Source organism: Mixophyes fleayi, chromosome 1 (genome assembly GCF_038048845.1).
Source record: "Mixophyes fleayi isolate aMixFle1 chromosome 1, aMixFle1.hap1, whole genome shotgun sequence".
NCBI classification, from domain to species: Eukaryota; Metazoa; Chordata; class Amphibia; order Anura; family Limnodynastidae; genus Mixophyes; species Mixophyes fleayi.
Window position 1 is genome coordinate 320,153,756 of NC_134402.1, and position 23,626 is coordinate 320,177,381.

At 38.6% G+C, this 23,626-nt stretch overlaps 1 protein-coding gene and 1 long non-coding RNA gene across 3 annotated transcripts in view; one reads left to right on the forward strand and one right to left on the reverse strand.

Moving 5' to 3' along the window:
• The window catches only part of LOC142158870 (uncharacterized), a 166,806-nt gene extending 150,532 nt beyond the window's left edge, over positions 1 to 16,274 (reverse strand). Inside the window, exons 1-2 of one of the 2 annotated variants that reach the window (XR_012692879.1) lie at positions 16,130 to 16,274; positions 15,300 to 15,373 (exon numbers count right to left, since the gene is read on the reverse strand). This is a non-coding gene — a long non-coding RNA (uncharacterized LOC142158870). The other variant, XR_012692880.1, reaches the window with a different exon arrangement.
• A 17-nt stretch (positions 16,275 to 16,291) lies between these two features.
• Positions 16,292 to 23,626, forward strand: part of LOC142158857 (acyl-CoA dehydrogenase family member 11-like) — a 33,166-nt gene continuing 25,831 nt past the window's right edge. Inside the window, exons 1-2 of the mRNA XM_075213185.1 lie at positions 16,292 to 16,389; positions 22,264 to 22,540. Of these exons, the coding sequence (XP_075069286.1) occupies positions 16,370 to 16,389; positions 22,264 to 22,540 (297 nt within the window). The 5' untranslated portion in view covers positions 16,292 to 16,369. The remainder of the gene's footprint in view (positions 16,390 to 22,263; positions 22,541 to 23,626) is intronic.

Sequence of the window (23,626 nt, forward strand, 5' to 3'; positions counted from 1 at the left end):
CAGTAATTAGGTTGACACTCAGTAGTAGCAATAGTAGCTTTTATTGTATTCAGAATTCAGACACTTTGGGCCTGATTCATTAAGGAAGGTTAAGCAAAAAAATGAGTAAGTTTTCTTACTAGAGCTTTCTGGACAATACCATGGTGCAATGCAAGGGGTGCAAATTAGTTTATTATTTTACACATAAGGAAAATACTGTCTGTTTTTTCATGTAGGACACAATACTTGATAGCTTATTTATATACTGAAATTTAAAGTTGATCTAGGGAATGCCCTACCCCAAATATAAATCTGCCATCACATTTTATGTTTACCTCCCCTCCAATGCAATATGGTTTTGCCTTACTTAATTACTTTTGCTTAACTTTCCTTAATGAATCAGGCCCTTTATTTGAAATCACAAGGGGCCTGATTCATTAAGGATCTTAAATGAAGAGGTATCTTATTTCAGTCTCTTGGACAAAACCATGTTACAATGCAAGGGGTGCAAATTAGATTTCTGTTTTGCACATAAGTTAAATACTGACTGTTTTTTCATGTAGCACACAAATATCAACTTTAAATTTCAGTGTACAAATAAGCAATCAAGTATTTGTATGCTACATGAAAAAACAGTCAGTATTTGACTTATGTGCAAACCAGAAAACTAGTTTGCACCCCTTGCATTGTAACATGGTTTTGTCCAGGAGACTGAAATAAGATACCTCTTCATTTAAGATCCTTAATGAATCAGGCCCAAGAAACCCAAACTTAGTCTCATTATTCTTGAAAAGAATAAATCAGAAGCAGCTATTTGCAAATGTATAATAGACTGGTTCACAAAGCAGGACACAAATGCAAAGTACTATTTAAAACAACAGTTCACACCAAATATGAATTTATCTTATTACCTTCATTTCCACAAAGGAGATATTCCAAAAGAAATTCAGGAAAATCATTTGCTAATGTCCACATGATTGGTCTGACACAGAGTTAGAAATAAATGAAACATCAACGCCTATAACTCCCTGTTTCTCCCTCTGCTGGAAAACACCAAATTTCAAATGGGAAAAGCCTCCTACTGCTTCTCAGAATGGACAAAGAAAAGTCTGACCACCTGTACTAATACTAACTCCAGGAAACCTTTATCATATGCCCTTGCAAGCTCTAGATTGAAATACACCTGCATGCGTTTGCTATTCCTCAGGCTCAACACTATAGGACACCATCTAATTCCTTAAAAAAACAATCAATTAGATAACCTGCTACAAAATAGCAGATTATCCAAAAAAGCTATTTCTCTCTTTTATAAAATGATACTGTAAATAACTCTTACCTTACAATGGAACGTAAAACAGGTATTACCCAACGGCAGAAAATGCACTAACATCTCTGCATCATTATGTTTTGGACTTCTACACAATTAATAAATATATTATATATATATATATAAAGTTGCCCTATTAAAGGAGCCCAATTTATAATTATTCCATACATGAACATGATTGGATTATACCTCTTGGCTGCCATGTGCACCTATGCAGCTTTAGGCTGCAAGGAGTGCAATCTAGATCTACACCTGCATGTGTTGGCCCTTTGCAACGGCTGCCAATGGGAAAATATTTTTTTTTTTTATCTAACTCACTGCAAATTTGTTTCCTTGACATCCAACAAGCACATATCACTACCTTGATGTCATCTCTGGTTGTAATAAGAAAAATGGATTTACATTCAGTTCTAGTGATTTGCAGATTCTCTCCTGTGGGGAAAATGTGGTGGGAAATACCGTATAGTTGTATGATACATGACAAAGGACCATATGTCTGAAACATGTAGTATGTTTGCTTACTAATAACACAATTATCCAGCCTCAGATGCCTTATGCATATGGTTCTTTATTAAGGCTTCACAATAATAAGGCTTAGGAAAATCATAATGAGGGATGTGGTCTTGGTAGATTCAACTGGATTTAAATATGTATTGGAGGCCTTTCTTATTAAAAAAAAAACCAAGTGTCTGCAGCTATAATTAGTACATAGCATAATTGGGATGACTGACCCACATAACAATGATATTGTCAGTATGGATTCAGGAACAAATTTTCTCCCAGCTGCCACACAGGGTGACGTTTTGACTTTTCTTAGATCAACACAGAATTTACAAATCTTGAACAATTTGTTCAAGTTAAGTAATTATAATTAACATATAACTGTTAGAAAATTAAGTGCATGTACGACAGAAATGAAATAATAATTAAATCACTAGTGTACTAGGTGGAAGTACACAATAATTTTATGAAAATAAAAAAAGTTAAAGCTGGCAATAAATGTGGCGATAGCAATATTGACAGATTGTTGCAATGTAATCATATGGATTGTTATCGGGCACACCCCTAAATACATCAAAGAATCAATAATTTATTATCACTGTTAGCACTCTACAGAGAATATGAAATCATTAACATCAATCCCTGCCCCATTGGAGCTTACATTCTAAAGTCCCTGCAACACACAGGTTCATTTTGTTATAATCCAATTAACCTAAGAGTATGTTTTTAGGGCTGCGGGATGAAACCGAAGCATCTGGAGGAATCCCATGCAAACTCTACACATCATTGGTCATCTTACAGGTCACAATGTGTTCCAGAAGTGCTCCAGCCATAAGGTCCAAGCGTTGAATGGTCTAGTGATCCAGTCATGAGCAGAAGGAACACAGCTTTTGTGGGAAAACTGCTTTTGGTTGGTAAAGCAGTGAAGGCTGGTTGGGGTCAACTCAGTTCCTAATCTTTCAGGCCCAAGTGCTCCTAGTGAGCAGTTTGTACAATTTAATATATTTTTATTTTAATCCCTGTGGATTAGCAATTAAAAATATTTCAACTGAAATATATCATGGAATAAGATTTTTAGTATTAACAGCGTTCTGTCATGACATGTATATATTTTTGGGAGTATTCCAAGATTCCTTTTGACAAAATCACATCTTAAATTATATTTTATGCCTTTTGGACTTGCTCTAAAATAAGTAAACTATGGTCTTTCCTGGTGTACATTATGTTTGTCTATGTTGACCTGCCATGTTTGGTGCCCTGGTATTAACACAAACTGCAGCTTTTTTATATATCTCTATAACCTAGCTATATGTCAGACATGTTATTTGTTATTCTTAAATGGAACATTCTAAATTCCAATGTGTAGTATTCAGTATGCAAAGTTTTAGTAGGTGTATTTGGTATTGCCTATTAACTTAATATGGAATGTCTCAAACATTTAGAAGTTTGCATTCTAGTGTCGATTAAAGTAGTGTACTTTTTCTGTTTCTATCAGGATAATGCTTCTGCAATTCCCTTGTAGAGCAGAGTGAACTAGTGATCTTGATAAGTGCATGCATGTTTGTTTGTTTGTTTTCTTTTGTTAATCCTTTAAATAAAAACACAAAAAAACAGTGTTAAATATATGTTCCTGATTTGTAAAGCAAAATGTATACATGTAAGGGGGAGGGTGCTTGCATTATATAAATTACCATTTATCTAGTTATAATGGAGAGCAGCAGTTACAGTGCGGGCTATGATGACTTATTTGGCTAGATATGCAGATCATTTCATTAGTAATTTTCAGTGAAAAGAAACAGTGAGGCAATGGAAAAGTTATCTCAATAGAATGCACAGACATGCAGTGATTGATGACTACTTATTTAACCATGAGAAAGTTGTAGTTAAAGATGAAAGGTTTTTTCAGTGAAGCTAGGGGATTTTGGAAGAGGTTGGAAATAAATCATGGTGTGTAAGTGTTTGCTAAATTTAATTTAAAGGATAAACATTTGAATATTTTAGATATGCCCACACCCACACAAATATATTTACATGTAGAACAAAGTAAAACAGTAAAGTCTCTCATAAGGTAGAAGAGGATATTTCGTAACTGTGAAGAAAGCTTCCGATATAGATAATAGTTTTGTTATGGTCTCTAAAGATAGTTATTTGAAGCAACATTTTAATGAGTAACTTCAGTTTAACAACTCATTTTTTTTTAGACAGCCAGACAATTCTGGAGACAAATCAAAGAAATAGACAGTGTGAACAGAATTCCACAAATGTATCATATCAGGTCTGGTAAATGTTGTACGGTGTGCATTAAAAGAACAGTATTAACTTTAAAATAAAGTACTTTGAGTCAGACGTGTTTTAGTGAGCTCCATGATGCCTTGAGGCGATCTCCCTTAATCTATGAATCTACCCTACTTCATCTGACTCATCGTTGTGAGACTGCCCTCAGAGTCCCGTGAATTGGACAGATTTTGAACCTGGCGGGATCTAAAGTAAGTTGCGCCTACCAGCCCACCTTCTGTCTGCGTCTCCCACAGATATCTTAGTAAGGAATAATCCCTACATTACTGCCTTCTATGGAGAGATACTCACTTTATTGTCTCCTCACCTACCCAGGGTGGTAGACCCAAGAACGTTCCCATCTACTGAATAATTCCGCACTGGACAGACACTGCTCCTGCCATATTGGCTTCCTGCACAGAGACTCCGTTGGAGGGCTGTTCAACCCCTCACCTTCTACAGTGGACATCGATCTTATTGACAAGATCACGATAGCTCCTCCTGCAGACTGCATCAACGTGGATCACAGCAACTCTGCCTGAGAGCCGCAATTACCCGGAGGACTTTCCTGGAGAACACCCCACTTCCTGCTTCTGTCAGTTCCTTGCCCATGCACCGAGTTATAGATCGAACGTACACTTGAGTGCTGCCCCCAAGAGGTTAACCACTGAATTCTGATTCGCAGCCACAGCAACCTACCATCTGTGACTACCTACAATATGCTAGAGAGGCTCCCCTTTACAGCACTCCGTGGGGCTGTTACATGCTACTGACAATACCCTGCCGCTTCTTCACGGAAAGGATTCCGTACCGTTACTCACTCATGGGCACTGGCTCCTTCACCCTGATCACTTGCACTGCCCCCCTGCCTTTTGCACGCACTGTACTAATTTGCCAAACCGGAAAATACAAGCTTGTTCATACTAGGGGACATCTCTGGAGATGCTTTGGGTGAGTAAGACTCCTTTCTATGTGGCTTATCCCCACTATTTTTGACTACCTCTGTGCGAGTAGATTAAGAGACATTACTAGCTCCACCACGGGTTGCTGACACCAGACAGAACACTGCTACATAGCTGCAGTGCAAGGCCTAGCTGGCACGCAAAACTCCGGAGTCTCACATCTACTTACTGAGCAGCCAGTACCACGTTAGAGACCAGAGACTGCTTCACATGATTCATCTGTGGTGCCAGCAGGGGCAGCCCAGGCAGCCATCACTTTCTGTATCCTAATCTACATACTTTGTAACCTTTCCCTGAATTCATTGTTTGCGCTCCACAGAGACTCTTACCACCTTGCTGTCTATCAGAGATCCTGAGAGCCATTTCCCTGGGGAAAATGATCGCTATATTGAAGTGGGGAATACATATACAGTACATCACGGTCATTAAGGTCCTTCCCTTAGTATCTGCTTCTTACATAGTTTCTTGCTGCATGAGGAGCTTCCGCAGCAACTTTCCCTGCAAAGGTAGCAAGGTACTGATAAAATTATCTTTTCTGCATATGATACTCCTCTGGGCTCTCTCTACACTGAACTATATTGGAGATCACTGTCTGACTGTAGACCCTTTTAGGTATATTGAGTGGATGTGATCGCATGACCTCTCATGTCTTAGACATGTGAACCACACATTCAAATCTGTACATAAATACGTAGTCTAAAACTACCATCTTACACTATTTGTGGTAAACCCCTCTCCAATTCCTACTACAGACGACAGAACATTTTCTAAAGCAGCTAAATCTTCATCCTCTGTCCCACTGGACAACAGCCTAATTTTCTAATCTAACAACTCTGATCAATCCGCCTCTCAGCAGACCCCCCTGAAAAAACACAGACCCACAAAACAAACTAAAACGGCAAAAGTAAAGCCAGTAGACATTTGTTACGGCCAGTAGCGATTTGTTACGGCTGTTCAAGTTCTATTTTAAGTTTACTTTAAGTTTGCTCTCCCGATATCGCAAACTAACCTTTTCCTAGGACAACTTCGATTTGCTAGCTGGGACAGAGTGAAGCCCCATCATGACACATCCTCCATGAAACACACCACACCAAAGATTGCAGTTGGATACTACAACCACAACAATAAATCATCGCTCAGATTTCAGTTCTCTTAGTTTCATCTCTTGGAATGTGGAAAATGTAAATCATCCTGTAAAGCAAAACAAAATATCTTCCTACCTCAAAAGGTTCAACCCACATATAGTGCTTTTACAGGAAACACACTGGACTACTGACAAGATCCTCCTACGCATTTCCTGAATAGGGCACTGTGTTACAACCCCTTTATGTCAATAAGAAATGAGGAACAGCAATTTTGATCAACAAATCACTTGCATATTCTATTGATAAACAATTTCTTGATCCAGAGGCAGATTTAGCTTGTTAGATGTAACCATGGATGATACTAAATTCACATTGCTCAACTTATATGTTCACAACCAACCTAGCCATTTATTCATTGCAGGCTTCCTTCAGAGAATACTGGAATAGGGAGGGCACAACCCAATAACTGGAGGAGACTTCAATTTGGTCAGCGATCCATCCATGGACAAATCAGAGGTCAGTAACCCTAAACACACTGCCACACCTCAGAACACACTCACACTTAGTAGACCCATGGCATCTTCCCCTACAGAGGGAATACACCTTTTTATTCTCAGCCACAAAGTATACATTCTCATATAGATTGCTTCTTAGTTTCCCGACACCTATTTTATAAGATAGTGGAAACCTGTAATAAAAATATCATTTAAGACCATGTCTCAATAATCATGACTTCAAATTAGACACACCTAAATACTATACAAGAAATTGGAGGTTTCCAGTGTTACGTTATAAATCTGAAACCTTTAACCACTCTCTCCAAACCATGTTGTCATCAACCTAGTTAGGTTGAAGACAACATTGATGACATGGAAGACACAACAATGTTTTGGGAGACTCAAAGGCAGTCCATCAGGGCCACATTATCTCCTTTATTCATAGCAAAAATAAGGAGTTCTCGGGTAATCTTTCTGACCTCAGCACCACTCTAACGGCAGCATATCAATTATATAAACAACTGGACACTGCAACCAACTATCTACAAGCCAAACAAATACATGACACATTCCTCACTGTGGAAGCACAACACCATTATGACTACCAAAGAAATAAGTTTCACAGATGGGGAAATAAGTCTGGGAAATTACTAGCCAACTTTGTGAATGGCAGACAAAACAAAACTTTGGTCACACTTTTGAAACAAAAATGACACACAAATATCTGACACATTTATGCAATATTACATATCATTATATGCAGCCGAGCAAGATAATAAAGAGGAAGGCATTAGTGTATTGCAAAATGCAGCATTGCCTAAGCTTCAATCTGAGGAGAGGTTAATCTTGGAAGAACCAATCACTGATGTAGAGAATACAAACACTACGAATTCACTTGTGAATGGTAAATCACCTGGCCGTTGCGAGTATGGACCTGAATATTACAAACTCCTAAATAACCTTATCTCATTATATAACATACCACAGGTGTTACTTCATGCAACTTCAACTAGGCCAGGATCATTGTTTTACCCAAACCTGGTAAAGTCCCCACACTTATATCCCCCTACAGACCAATCTCCCTTCTCAACAAGGATTTCAAAATTCTCACCAAAATAATGGCAAATAGATTACAAACTGCAAATATGCTGTGTAGCTGAGTGCACTGTTGGAGTCAGATAAGTAGTTCATTGGTGGGCAGAGGAACATGTAAGTGCAAAGTTGATAGGCAGGGGGTAGCAATTGAGAGAACGGTTAGGCGGGGGAGGTCATGTTAGAGAAGATCGGTTAGGCAGTGGGCATGTGAGAAGATCGAATTGGCAGTTGGCATGTGAGAGAAGATCGGTTAGGCAGAAGTTGGCATATGTGAAAAAAGCTGGTGAGCAGGGGGTCAAGTAAGAGAAGAGCTGGTGGGCAGATGGACATGTTTAAGAAAGTCTGGTGGGTATCGGACAGTAAGTAAATAGAGTGTCTGATGCTGGCCTATTGCAACAAGTTATTTTTTTTTTTTTGTTACAAAATTTTACATTTGGAAGTCCACTCTCCAGAAATCCTGCATTTTCCCCTGTGCAGCATTGGAGCCTGGACAGCATTTTGCATCAGTACATCTGGCCTGCAACCTGGAGAGCCAGTCAGAAGGGGTTAAGTGTGTGTGTGTGTGTGTGTGTGTGTGTGTGTGTGTGTGTGTGTGTGTGTGTGTGTGTGTGTGTGTGTAAATATATATATATATATATATATATATATATATATATATATATATATATATATATATAATTTTTTTTATTTTTATTTTCTTACAAAAGTCAAGCGTGTGAGGTGCTGAGGAGTGGATAATGGGGGGAGGAGGAGTGGTAGACTGAAGCTTTGCCTAGGGTGCTGAAAAACCCTGCCCTGGTTCTGTCCAAATCATGTCCTCCTCTCCACCTCCTCACAGAGCAAAACAGCATCCTACATGATGTAGTGCTGTTCTTGCAGTCGATTAACAGTACAAAGTTTTAAAGCAAAGTAGTTTTAAAAACAGGAAAGATAGAGAAGCCATCAACATTTTTTTGTACCCAAAGAGAAAAACGTTGCCTACTTCTTTTCTAAACCAACTAAACCACGTGTGTTATTCTATTTAATCTCCAAGACAAGTTGCTTTCCAAAAATATAAACAGGGGTATCTGAGAGTTAGAACAAATTATATCTTTGAAATATGCAAAGGACACACAGCATGATATGGTTCAGGGCTGGGCCAACAAAATATGAGGTGAAATTTAGTCATGAAAGTTAGTTCCTGACTTGCAAGTAAAGGATTATGGAATGCAGGTGTGTATGTGCACATATGAATTAAATTTTCAGAAATATATTTAAATTATACCAAAGATAATCTATCTAAAATGACAAATCAAACAATTTTTCTTGCAATTGCAAGAAAGTGAATTAAAAGCAAATGTGTGTATTCCTGCTTTTGCACCAGTTTATCTTTCCAAAACAGAAAAAGCTGTTTTCTACACATAGGTTTTCAAAATATAATCTGCACTTTTTATTTTTGCTAGTTGCATTGTCTTTAATGAAGCACATACAATGTGTATGAATAATATGGTAGGCTAACAAGGCATACCATTAAAAAAAATAAAAATAGAAAACCCTTGTTTTTATTGAAGCCTGGGGAAAGATCTGGTCAATAGAATCCCTAATCTCTGGACCTCTTAATACTTTCTATAGTGTAGAGTGCTATTCTGGTGATCGACAGTCAATAACTATTAAGGGGTCACATCATTTGAAAGAGGGGACTATCAGGATTTTCCAGATACGCCCATTATAAATTTTTATTTGGTATAAGGCCATACATTTATTTGAAACGCTGAACACTAATTCAATAAAGAATATACCTATTTGGGGAAAATCATTTGCTAATGTCCACATGATTGGTCTGACACAGAGTTAGAAATAAATGAAACATCAACGCCTATAACTCCCTGTTTCTCCCTCTGCTGGAAAACACCAAATTTTAAATGGGAAAAGCCTCCTACTGCTTCTCAGAATGGACAAAGAAAAGTCTGACCACCTGTACTAATACTAACTCCAGGAAACCTTTATCATATGCACTTGCAAGCTCTAGATTGAAATACACCTGCATGCGTTTGCTATTCCTCAGGCTCAACACTATAGGACACCATCTAATACCTTAAAAAAACAATCAATTAGATAACCTGCTACAAAATAACAGATTATCCAAAAAAGCTATTTCTCTCTTTTATGAAATGATACTGTAAATAACTCTTACCTTACAATGGAACGTAAAACAGGTATTACCCAACGGCAGAAAATGCACTAACATCTCTGCATCATTATCTTTTGGACTTCTACACAGTTATATATATATATATATATACACACACATAATGATCCAGTACTCACCTGAGCCTTCTTGACATGCGTGTAACAGGTTTAACAAAAAAAAAAAACTCTCCGTCTATCCCACACGCTAACTTTTGCCTTACCAATTATGCCACCACCAAGGTTTAGTTTCAAGAGCTGACACACTTCCACAGGAAGCCTTCAGTTCTCCCTTTATATAAATGAATCCATCACAATTTACTTTACTCATGAGTTATCATAAACCAAATGATCTCCAATGACCCAGTTTAATCATAATACAAATGGTGTCCTCTCTTTCAACTATGTAGCGTTCTAATACCAAGCTAAATCCGACATGTGAATTCATAAAACAAAGACACGTGAACTTATTAAGCGTGATTTAACATGGAAAATGAATCCACAATGCTTAAGATGCAAACCAGTTAACAAAAAGACATGTAAAGATATTATGCAATAGGTTCATGTAAAAAAAAAAAAAAAAAAAAAAAGGAGGAGTAAACTGAAAACTGGTACACTCATGAATGATCAGATTTATGCCTGCTGGGAGAGCATAAATTCACTGGTACACTTCTCAATATAAACGGACTCCCAAAGGTGAACAAATCTGTTAGTTATACAGGACATTTTAAACATGCTTCAGGCGCCCACAGCATTGATTCCCCTGTAATGCCAGTACCTTAAAGATTGTAAATGCAAATTAGTTTTACAAACTCCTTTTCAAAACAAATTTCTACTCAGGGATTCTTCATACTCGCCTAATTTCTTACCAGAATGTTCTATGAGGTTGATATAACCTCTAAATACCAATTCATAAGTTTCCCTTCATTTACATAATCAGACATGACTCCTGTATGTATAGTTGAGAAAATGACAATTTCCTGTAACCTTATTTCCCTTAATTCGAACTTAGCCCAGCTGCTCAGCCTCCTGTCAGCAAGTTGAGATGTCCTGAAATATCACAGAACCAGAAAGAATGTGAGGGGTCTGTTGTGGGATATTGTTGGTATAAGTTTAAAGAACATGAAGTTGAATCTCTACCATACATAAAGACATCATGGGCAAAGCAGAAGTTAGAACGTAGAGACCATTAAGCGATAACGTAATTTAGTCCCCCTCTCTCAGGTTTTAACCCATGGTCTACTGTTACTTGAAGGTAAGTATCTTTTATTTATTAACAGAATTTTATCATGTGAAACTGTTACAACCGTAGTTGATATCCGAAGCTGTGCTGATCCTAATTAGCTCTGACAAACCAAGGGTGCAGAATCTAACGACTTCCCAGGTATTCACCAAGAACCGCCGCAAGGCAGGATGGACTTTGCTGCTGAGAACTCGCAGGTCGCGGTCCCCTGGAATGCCTTAGGAGGCAGCCCCACAGAGCTGAGGAATGGACGGAAGTACCCAGAAGAGCCACTGACCCCAGCAAGGTAGAACAGATTCCAGCAGAGTGTAGTAATACAGGCAGGGTTTGGTGCACGAAAGATCTAGCAGAGCGTAGTCAGACAAGCAGGGTTTAGTACATGGAAGATCCAGCAGAGCGTAGTCAGACAAGCAGAGTTTAATACACTGAAGATCCATCAGAGCATAGTCAGATAGGCAGGGTGTGGTACACGGAAGATCCAGCAAAAGGGAAACTCACAGTGAGAACAGCGGTTCAGACACAAGGAACTGCAGGGAGTCAGATGCACGGCAACTATATTGCTCTGACACACGATCAGTGTCAGAACGAGGTTTAAGTAGAGGAGATTTGAATTACCCGCCCAAACAGTAAGGTAATGTGACCCTCCACCGTGAAGTGCCGATCGCGTCGCTGGCAGAGAACAGCGCTGGAACCCGGAGAGGTGAGTCTGTAACAGAAACTATCTGTGCCAGTAAAGTGTGTTCCCCGATGAGATTCAATGATCCTGGGAACTCCCCAATGTGATAGGATCTGTTCCCATAAGACCCTTGCTGTGGTTGTAGCAGAGTCATTTACAGTTGGGATGGCCTCAACCCATTTTGAAAATATATCCACAACTACCAAGGCATAGAGACAATTGTGACTACTGGCTGGTAGTGGACCTTGGGCTGCCCTATCTGTAGGGTAGCCCAAGGTGCTTCTGCAGGGGGCACACACTGTAGAATCAGCTTGAGAGCTGGAGCTCTGGGGTTCACTTGTGCACACACAAGACACTGTTGTTTGCTTTGTGAGGACTCAGTTTAAGCCCTGCATATACAAGGAGGGCTAACAATTCCTTCCATACCAATTTGCTAGATCTAAGAACCAGCCATTTTGTGTCATTGCATCAGTTCCGATAATGTTATCAGAACCTGAATAACACCACATAGGAATTTTCAAGATCAAATCATTGTTGATTTCCAAAGTGAGTTCCTCGATTCTTTGGGCTCTTACCACCCCCCCTTGTTGGTGATCAAGTCAAGTCACCACACACTGAGGGCTGTCTGGCAGTAAGTCATGTTCTGCATTAGTGATTGAAATTTCTGCCCCAGTATCAAGCATAATTTTCAGTAATCCATTTATTATTCTGGCCATTATGTGGAGTTTCCCTGAGGAATCCAATATGATATTACATATTGGTGCCAGATCCTTCAGGGTCCCTAACCTTCAATCTAGTTGCACACGATTCCCAGTAAGGACATCTGCTGTGCGCATTACTACTTGTGCTTTCTGTACATCATAATTGTTTACCTGTTCTAAAGAGTTCTGTGTATGTTGAGTCACTGAGTTATGCGAGTGTAGAGGGGACTGGCCTGTTTGGCCAGTATGTGTACTTACAAAGCAACACACATTTTTGCATCTGATTCAGCTGCTGCAGTTTTGACTGGGTATGTGTTTGCACATCTAACTCTCTAACAAGGATTAAAAAGTACATTAAACCATGACAAACGGGTGATGAATACAAAGTTGTCAGTCCAGTAGCACCTCGTTTCCCCACAGTATGGATGTTAAATCCCCAATAATAACAGTGGGAAGATCAGAAGAGAGGAAATGGGAAAGCCAGGCAGCAAAGTTATCAAGAAATTGAGAGGATGGGCCAGGGGAACAATAGATGGCCAACAACACGAAAGTGGAGAGGGGAGTAGAGGCCGATGGAGTGAACTTCAAAAGGAGGAGGAGAGGGAGGGGTCAGGAGTAATAACACTGAAGGTGTAGCCAGGAGACAGTAGGAACATGAGTTACCTAACTACTCCTAGAAACACCATTTATCAGCCTAAATAGGTGTACACAAATGATAATCAGCCATTAGATTTTTGGCTACTTTGTGACACAATAATTAGGTCTTCTGCTTTATGAATCTCCAATATTAGCTAAGATACATGATAATCTAATACAGTCTCTATATGTGGAGGATGTATTGGGCTAACTCTGCCATGTATCAGTTATACTATATACAATACTAAATATTGAGAACTATACAAGCGATACGCTGTCATTAGGCAGAACACGGTCAATCTCTGCTACTCTATTTTGACACTTATGGACTAATCTGTGTTGCATATTCCCACAAAAAGATCTTATATCAGTGACTTTCCTCTAGGAAATACTATAAATTCCGATCGGCTCCACCACTGGGTCAACTTTCAATTTTTAAACTCTATATTTCTCAACACTACAATCTCTTTTTTTATATTTCGCTTTTTTATTAGTGTGGTATATCTGTATGTACCATTTTTTAATGTATACCAATAAAAATAATATGTATTAATTCACTACTTATATGTACCTGGAGTGCTTATTTAGGTCATTATTCTTTTTTTCCTCCTTTGGATTGTGGTAAATGTTTGCACACATGACCTTAGCACCCCCCCCACGATATAGGATATCTATTAGTGAGGTAGGGTACTATCCTATGCGGAGCGGTTTCTCCTATTCCCCTTTCCCCTTTTCTTTCCATGATATCACCTACACCATCTGCTTGGCGGTCCCCAGGATGGGGACTGTGGGAGAAGGAGAGCACCCCCTGGGAAGAGTGCAACAGGGAAAGCTGTATCAAGGGGAGGAGATCCACGTTTCTGTAAGGACCAGGAGACCAAAGGAATGAGAGAGAAGAAGTCATGAATGGGAGTGAGTTTGTTGCACACAGATCTTCCATTCCAGAGTGCACAGGACAGGGGAAGGTGAGTAAGAGGAGTGATGGGAATAAGGTTGGCGGGATTGGATGTTCAGAGGAGACATGGTGATATGTGATGGAGGGGGAGTGACAGTGGATAGAGGGAATAGGCTTTGGTCTGTAGTGTGGAGTAGTGATGTGGGGAGCCATAAGGGGAATGGGTGTAAGTGCTGAATGGAGAGTAATAAGGTACAGGGGATGTAGTAATTGAGACCTTGCAGAGCCATGAAATAGGAAAGGAATATTGCGCAGAAAAGACAAATGAAAGTATGTCAGAAGGTAAGGACTGAGGAAGTGAGGTGAGGAAAGAGAACAAGACAAGTGAGTAAAGTGAGAGACTGTAGAAGTAGTAGGATAGTGAAGAGGAAGAAAATAAGTAAAAGGATCAGCATGCTATCTAAATTTTAATACTCTTGTAAAAAAAAAATCCTCATTTAGAAGAAATCATCACTAGCTAAGACAGCCGATGACTGCTAGTTAATAGGGTCACAGAGCCACGTGATCATTTTCTTAAATTAACCCCCACTGAATGCTATATTAATACACTTCTTGTGGGTATCAAACTTAAAATACGAGAATGTCTCCAAAACACAGCTTGGTATGAAATGTGGCTAGAGATCCTCCTATTCTTGTATAAAATACTATGTGGTATTGGGAGTGCAATAAATTGTTATACTTTTAGGCTATGATATAGGACAAGAGCAGTGGGCAAACATGGGTCCTGTGTGGTTTAGGACTGTAAGTGATATGTATGGTATTCGATATGGCTTTATACCATGATATTTATGATGCTGTCAATATAGCTTTGATTGTATTGAAGACATGTATACTCTCATGCACGGTTGTGTGTATTTACATGTATATTGTCACAAGTGAAATCAATCCCAAAATTTTTTTTTACCCCCACTAATCCACACTTACTTCAAAGAAAGTAATAAAACTCTAAAACAAACAAATAGAGAGTAAGCATACCATATAGCTAATAAACAATTTTGCACATTTGATGAAATTAGACTGGAATATTGGAGCAAAAACAGCTCAAATGACATTATTTTACCTATTTTTCATACTTTTTAATTAAATACAGATCCAAAACCTTTTTTGGCAAAACAGTCAGCAAAGCCGGTGAGAGATAGATAGCTAGATACACACACATATAGGGGCTTACCTAATGTAACCTTATGCTGTATATAGTCTACCTTATCGTCTGCGAGTTACATTTCATATGAAGTTGCTGAGCTGCATCCATAGCTTTTTATTCTGACCCATGTAACTAAAGATTACGAAAAAATAAAGTAAGAAATTTTTATAAATTACATCATCATTTACCACCCAAATATATTTTAGCATATTTAGCAACCACTCTCTAAGCACCTTCATTTCATTTCATTTTTTTTTTTTTTTTAATCAGCATGCATTAATAAAGTTATGAAAAAGAGAGAATACAGGAACACTAATTTATTAACTGAAGAAATAGATGCTAACTGTAGACAGTCGTGGTTACAATGGCTGAGTAGAATTTCACTGATTTTATGATGCAATTCACAGCATCGCTTCCTGGACTGTAAGCTGCATATATAATAATTTTATTAAACAGGAGTATAACAGAGATTAATTGCAACAAAAATCTCAAAATACACTGAATTAAGTTGCCAAACAGGCCAAAATCAGGTGCTAAATACTGATTTATTTAAGCTATAAAGCAGGGAATCTGGAATGAAAAAACAGGAATAACTTAGCATTACATCATAGGTCACATGTGTGATGTTTGGAGAATATTATTACCTAAACCTTCAGGGGTATTGTCTTTGTACAGAAAACTACCATATACACTTAAGATCCAATTTTAATAAAAAATAGTATCTTAACATTTTGTTTGTGGAAAAGATACATGCAATAAACGTATCCACATACAAACAATAAGACACCTTTAATTGTGTAACAATTCCTTAAACGTAAATATATTCCTCAATAGAGAACATATGCAGTTAAACAGAACTGCTTGACTCCTACACAAGCACCGGCTTACTCGACAAGACTTCCCTTCCCGCCTAAACAAGCGGCTGGTCCTCAACCAATCACAACGTGCAGAGCACATCTCGCCAGCCGCTTCTCTGACGTCACTGACGAAAACCACTTCTCCTTTCCCGGGAAGAATAATTTCCATCGAATCAGAGAAGGGGAGGGACTTTTAACTAGCACCGCCCCTTAGCTAATCATGTGACTTGTTTTCCGTCTGTGTCAGCCAGGGTTCAGGTGGAGATCTCCAATGTCACGTACAAGAAGAGGGTAATGCAGCTGGGGTGCGGGGGGTGTAATAGAACATATTTAAATAAGGGACGTGGCAGTGACCCGAGTTTACATTATGATACAGAAATACGTTTTTATTGTTTAAAGGACTGCTTTAAGATGGTCTGGCATGTCTACGTTATGTTATACTATATAGCTGGGATATGCAGCCTGTCGGGCTAAATCTGTTGTGGAATGCATGTTGCACCATGACCTGTAAGCCCATAGTGTAAATTTCGTATTGTACTATAAGATTCAGATTTCAGTAGATTGAAGATTGTTGAGAATCAAGTAACTGATCAGAAAGCTAAGTTTTGCTATATGAGTGCTGGTACCTATACGATTTAAAAATGAAAGGGATCTTTTATGAAGAATTACATATGTTTACTATATCATGCACACTTTGTATAAACAACATATAGTTATCATTTCACATATTAAAATAGAATCATTATATAAGGTGGGGTAAAATGTTGTTTTAGTTCATATAGACAGAAAATGCTTAAGGGTTGATAAAATAGGTGCCGAATATAAAGATTATTTAAATTAAAATTAATTAACAAAAAAGTCTGTGTGCCACGTTTTAAGTGAAACTTTCTGTTTTCTTATAATTCCATGGTGAACATATGTGTATGGGTGCACAAGTCAGAGGAGGGTACGTGTGTGGGTGCGTGAGTCAGGGGAGGGCACGGGAATGTGGGTGCGGGAGGGCACGGATGTGTGGGTGCACGAGTCAGGGGAGGGTACAGGTGTGGGTGTGTGGATCTGGAGGGCACAGGTGTAAGGGTGTGTGAGTCAGGGGAGGGCACAGGTGTATGAGTGCGTGAGTCAGGGGAGGGCACGGGAGTATGGGTGCGTGAGTCAGGGGAGGGCACAGGAGTATGGGTGTGCGAGTCAGGGGAGGGCACAGGTGTGGGTGCTCGAGTCAGGGGAGGGCACAGGTGTGGGTGCTCGAGTCAGGGGAGGGCACGGATGTGTGGGTGCGCGAGTCAGGGGAGGGCATGGTTGTGTGGGTGCACGAGTCAGGGAAGCACAGGTATGTGGACCTAGATCCCACATATAACATACAATATTAACTGCAAATGTCAACCTGTTCTCCAGACAAGAATGTCTTTGGACTTTAACAATAGGCCTCCCAATGGAACAAGTTGCCAATCAGGAGAGTGAGGGAGGTGCTATGGGTACCCACTTCCAAGGCTGGGCTACTCTCGCTCCAGGGCTGGTTTAGGGGGCAGTAAATCTCCTGTCACATGTGCTGATGGAGTACCTTCCAGACCAGCTCATATTACTCGCTACTCATTTGACTGGCACACTTACTAGAGACAGGGAAGGTGACAGTAGTGAAGCTAACAGACAAAGATATGTTTGTAAGGACAGACTGACAGCTCACCTTTACTGACCCTGTCTTAGGTCAAATACATCACTCATTCCCTTAAGTAATTTCTTTTAAGAAATGAAAAGCAGTTTTAACTTGTTTATGGACCCCTACTTTAGAGGGCTCTGAGGATTCAAACAAAGCGCACCGAGGATGTAATATAATTGATATTTTATCTGAATCCTGGACCAAAAGGTACCAGTGGAAAATGTCATAATACACCCACAGATAAGTCCAGTGGCAGTCATTATTCCAACCCTGTAAATGTCAGCATGAAAATGTCAGCTGGCTAAATGCCGACACTCGCAGTGTGTATATGGCGAGAATGTCGTCATGTCATTCACAATGTCGCCAGGTCGGCTATACTCTGGACCCGACAGCATTGGTATTTTAATGTCAGGCATTGTGATGACATTTACAGGGTCAGAATAATGTAGCCTACCCGATAAGTCATGGAGTTGGAAGTAAGAGATACACAGGACATTAATATGATAAAAAGGATCATTTATTATGCTAAAATCTGCAATGACACAGCAAAACAGTTTACTTCCTGAAGTGTTCCACGCCTGTTTTCCTGCTGTTGCATCTGTCTTTAGGTGATTGCATACAGGCTAGTGTGACAGTATGCTTCAATTAAGGGATGAACAAATACTTTCACAGGGATGGGCAAATGTGGATGTTTTATTGCTAATGGAATACAGGATATCTTCAGTAATGAGTATGACCTAGATTATGTACAGATGGAATGAGATGCATGTAACTGACTTAACAGCATGCTTGCCTACTCTCCCGGAATTCTCAGGAGGCTCCTGAATTTCGGGAAGTCCTCCCAGAAGAGTAGGCTTAATTGCATCATTAAGCCCCGCTATTCAATGTCATGAATTTCGGCATTTTATAGTGGGGCATTGCTATGCGGACACAACGACGTCACCACGCCCCCTCCTATCCCCTGTCACATGACTTCTCCGTTATCTCCCTTGTGAGAAGTTTTGAAAGTTAGCTTGTATGCTTAACAGGTGTCATCAGGACTATTAAAGATGAACAAATGTTTATTCCTCCTAAGAAGTGGTGGTAAATACTTTTAGTTGGATGCCTTTTCATTAATCTAGGCCAGGTGAGAGGTTTCAAAAGTTCATCCAGATCATGTCTTTGTGTTTTCCTTACCCTCCACACTGGATGCAGACTGAATGACAGCTTGGTCTCAATTTGCAATTTAAAACAGATTCCTGGCAATTACAGCTCATAAGGTACCAAGTACTTTATAAGATGATGTGCTGTAACTGTAGAGCTTTGCCCCAATATTCTTTGGAAATCCTGATGCTGTTGGTGTAAGCCAGCTTTCTCTAGTACAACTTTGTATCGTGACTTAAAACGTTAGAGCTGTGATAACCTCTTCTGATTGTTCTTAGTCGATGCACAGAGAGGGGATCTAGTAAGGGTTCACTGATAGGTAAAGTAAGCAAGAGATGGTATTGTCTGGTGATATGGGGGGGGGGACACAGGCTGGGAAATATGTGGATGTATAATATTTTGGGCTAATTATATGCTGGATATTGTTAGGTAGAATGCTGTTTTGCTTGCCAATACATTCCACCACCACAAATGTTTGCATGTCTCATTCTTGGCAGCTTATATGTTTTGGCCCTAGCTTCTAACTTTCGGAGAAATGTACTTGGTCCTGGTTAGGCATGTAATATACAAAATGTGCATAATTTTGCACAGGGAAAGCATGGTATTTCAATTGAGAAAACCAATCAATATCATCTGTATAATAAAGCAGCCATTACACACTTAATTCTAAGTGTAATATTAGTTGGTATTTATTTATTTTTTCACATTTATACTCCGTAAAGGTCATCTATGGCATGCAAAACGGATGAGATGCAGCACAAAACCATCTATGGTGCCATACACCTTGATTTTCCAAGTGTGCGTAGGTAGCCACCTAGCAAGATGACTGCTTTTGTGGTGGAGCGGACATTTTCACCAGCCAGTGAGAGGACGTTCCTTGCTAAGTACGGAATAAGCTTACATTTGCAGAGCAGTGCAAAAATTAGATTTCATTTTGCGGATTGATTATTGAAATGTTTTGGTGGAGTGGAGAGAGGGAGCATTTTTAAGGGCGCTCTTTGCTTTGCAGAATGACACACAGCCATTTCTACTATGCAGTAGGAATTTAATCTTGTACCAGGTTTGATCTAGTGGTGATCGGTTCTTATACTTTGAAAGGGACACATTTTGTACCTTCAAGTTACAGTTTGGTGGATAAACGCATTGCTAGAACTTTGCCCTATGTAAAAAAAGAAACAAAAAAAAACCTTGAAACACATTTCTACATGTAATTAAGAGATTCTTGATGTACTTCTTGGTTACATGAATGATTCATGCCATAAAGTTGGCTAACCCAGCAGTATTTTACTGGAAGAGGCAGCTCTAAATTGGTAGAATATAAGACTTTGAATTAACATTTGTACTTTAGGTGACGCCAGAATGGAGAGTAGGCAATCACCTTGAAATGTGTTGTGTGGTCCATCTACACACGCCAGTATATAACCAAGGCATTTTGCTGTGCTCATCGTATTTTAATATTCGTTTTGCTGTATGATAAAGTACACACAAATATATAAAGAAAAACAACAATTGACAAGGATTATAGCTTAGGTTAAAAACAGAACAGAGATAGGAACAGTTTGTTGCATCATAGGTGACTACGCATTGTAGGAATAGTACTTATAACAGAAATTTTATTTGTCTTTTTGTATAGTGAAGATTAAAAAGAAAATATGCAACAAGGTTTGTGTTTGCTTGGATTGTTTGTTTCTTATACAAGTAGCAGCAATTATGTTGTAACATGAAATATTACTCCGCTTCATTCTGTCAGTTATTTTAATGAAGCTGAAAAAAAGAGAAGGAAAGCAACATAATAAAAACAGTATTTTATAAATATGTACTATTATTCTGTAGTATTGTCATGGTCGTTTTTGTTTATTGTACATCAGTGAGCAGAGTATGTAAGGAGCTTGATCACCAAGAAACTTCCTAAAATATTATCAGATACTATATATTTTTAAAAATAATAATAAATGTAATTTGATTATAATTGTTTTTAAAGGGCACATAATTATTATAAACGTTAAACATGTTACAATTTGTCCTGTTATTCTTACTTACAAGTTTATTATATACTGAAACCACACAGCTGATTATTTTATTAAAGTGGAACTAAACCTCAAAAAACAAGGAGGAGAGTGAACTGTTATCTTTACTTGTTGGAGATTAAAGCCTGTTTACTCAGAATATCATTCACTATATGCTTATGACCCTTATTCTTAGTCACTGTCAGCAATAAATTTCCTTGTCCAGACTTGTACTTTATTTTTTTTCCATTTTTTTTTTTTCACACCACACTAGAAAATCAGAGTAAAACAAATCTATTTTATGTTTGCTCTTGGTCTATAAAACAGATTAAAAGGCATTATCATTCCAGCTTCTAACCAACAAAGGCTAAGGGCTAGATTTACTAAGCTGCGGGTTTGAAAAAGTGGGGATGTTGCCTATGGCAACCAATCAGATTCTAGCTGTCATTTTGTAGAAGGTACTAAATAAATGAAATCTAGAATCTGATTGGTTGCCATAGGCAACATCCCCACTTTTTCAAACCCGCAGCTTAGTAAATCTAGCCCTAAGACTTCAAGCCAGATGTAAATTGGTATAAAACAGTCATTTGTCATGTTCACATATGTTAATAGATGCCTCTATACATTGCTTATAAAATAAGTGGTTTCATTTCTTTAGTTCCAGTTAAAAGAAAAAACATAAATCGATATATAAGTAAGGTTTATATAAACTTTATTGCACAATAAATGTATTGTAAAACATAATGATTTCAGTCATTCTAGACAGGAATCCAATTTCTATTTGCAATGGTAAATGTGAGTGGGATCTGCTATAGTGCTTGATTGACCAACGTGACTGGAATTATCTGCCTTAGACTCCAAGGGACCAGTGCACCAAGTGACCAAATTATGTAAAATGATAAATATACTTTAAGAGAAATAACTGTCATCTTGCAAAATATATTTTGTTTTTAAAATCGTGCTGCATATAAAGCTTTTTATTTTGTTATTATTCGATTTAAGGCTTAGTAGTCAGTAAGGAAGTATTTTTTCGTCTCTTCCACCCCATCCCACATGCTCCTTGAAAATTCTGAGCAAGTCATCGTCCTTGTTCTCACTGTACTTGTTGCCCTTCTGTAACCACAGTGCCTTGCCGTTTTGCATTTTCATCTGCGTTCATACCAAGTAATTGAGTAACTAGGAGGTGGAAAGTTGGTTGTTAGTAAACTATTTACATTAACATTCCTGGAATGCAATGCAGATGATGCAAGCCTTCTCATTTGCAGCAATGTAATATGTAAAATCCTGAATTCTAGCATTTGAAGTACAATGATAAATTCGCAGCTCTGTTTTAATGTTTTACTAGTAGTTTTTGTATTACAGGGTGAAATTAACTAGCCTTCTTGTGGCTCAATGGCCAAGCCGGAGTTTGTTTCCCCGTATACAGTACCAGCCTGCATGTTACATGCATAGCAAAGGTGCCGTATCTCCCTCCACCAACCACGAAGACAGCCAACCTCATGCAGTCCTGGAAGAACTGAGGATGCCCTTCTCCCGTGCAGTCATAGGAAATTTCTTCCAAGAGCAGCCCAAATTGGGGAACCAGTACCTGGAGGATGCTCTTCTCCAGAGTTACCTCAGAAGACATCTTCCTCCCCGGGTGTGCAGTAGATGTGTGCCTGGAAATGATGAAAGGAGTAGTACAATGAACAATGTTTTGCTATTGCACATACTTACTCATTATTATTAAATGCCTTAAATAAGTAGACAGCTATACACATTTGTAAAACCGTTATTTTTATGTCTAAATTGAACCCTTCTACTACATAGCGTATGACAAGCTTCCACTATGGATCCTATGTGTTCTTGGGTTTTATCTCATAACCACCTCAGGGAACAGCTAGTCTTGCCAATGTGTGGCACTGTTATTTTTAAGCAGGATTATGTGAATTTGAGTTATTAGTACTGTGCACACTACAGTAACCTATAGTTAAGAAATTGTTTACTTCCCACCAATAAAGTCTCTAAAGTTAGCTACTTAAAATGGAAGAACTGTAAGTACATCAAGGAAGGCATAAACATATATGTAATCTATTATTTGGAATGCTTGGAATTAAGGGGTTTTTTTTTTTCTGGATGCCATTTTATTTTTTTTGTAACAGTGTACCTAAAATCTAATTTAGATTTGCAAATTACACCTATCATTCCACACATTACCACTAATCTTCCACATCTCTGTATTTTCCAGGATTGCTCAACACAGTGAAAATAGGTTTATTATGACTCAGTATAACAGTAGCAGCAACAAAAAAAAAATCCCTTTTTTTCATTCTGCTTTTTCAGAATTTTATGAATAATTGGTTTCATGATATGAAATCCCTTGGCTTTTTAGAAAAATAAAGTAAGAGCCAAATGATACATGGGTTTCCCTCAGTATCAACAGCTATTCTGACAACTACAGAAATATAAGTTAGTGCAGCTAATTCTACACTGCAGTATGCAAAATAAATATATGCATGCAATAGGTGTAAATCTACAGTGTCTTGTGTAGTTGAAATTTTATCTTCTGAAGAAGGTTCTATCCCCTGAGGCTGGTTAAACCTGTATTCACTGTCAGTGTTCTGCTGTAGGTTTTCTTTAGCCTGCATTAGAGTACATGAACACTAGGGGGTATATTTACTAAACTGCGGGTTTGAAAAAGTGGAGATGTTGCCTATAGCAATCAGATTCTAGTTATCATTTATTT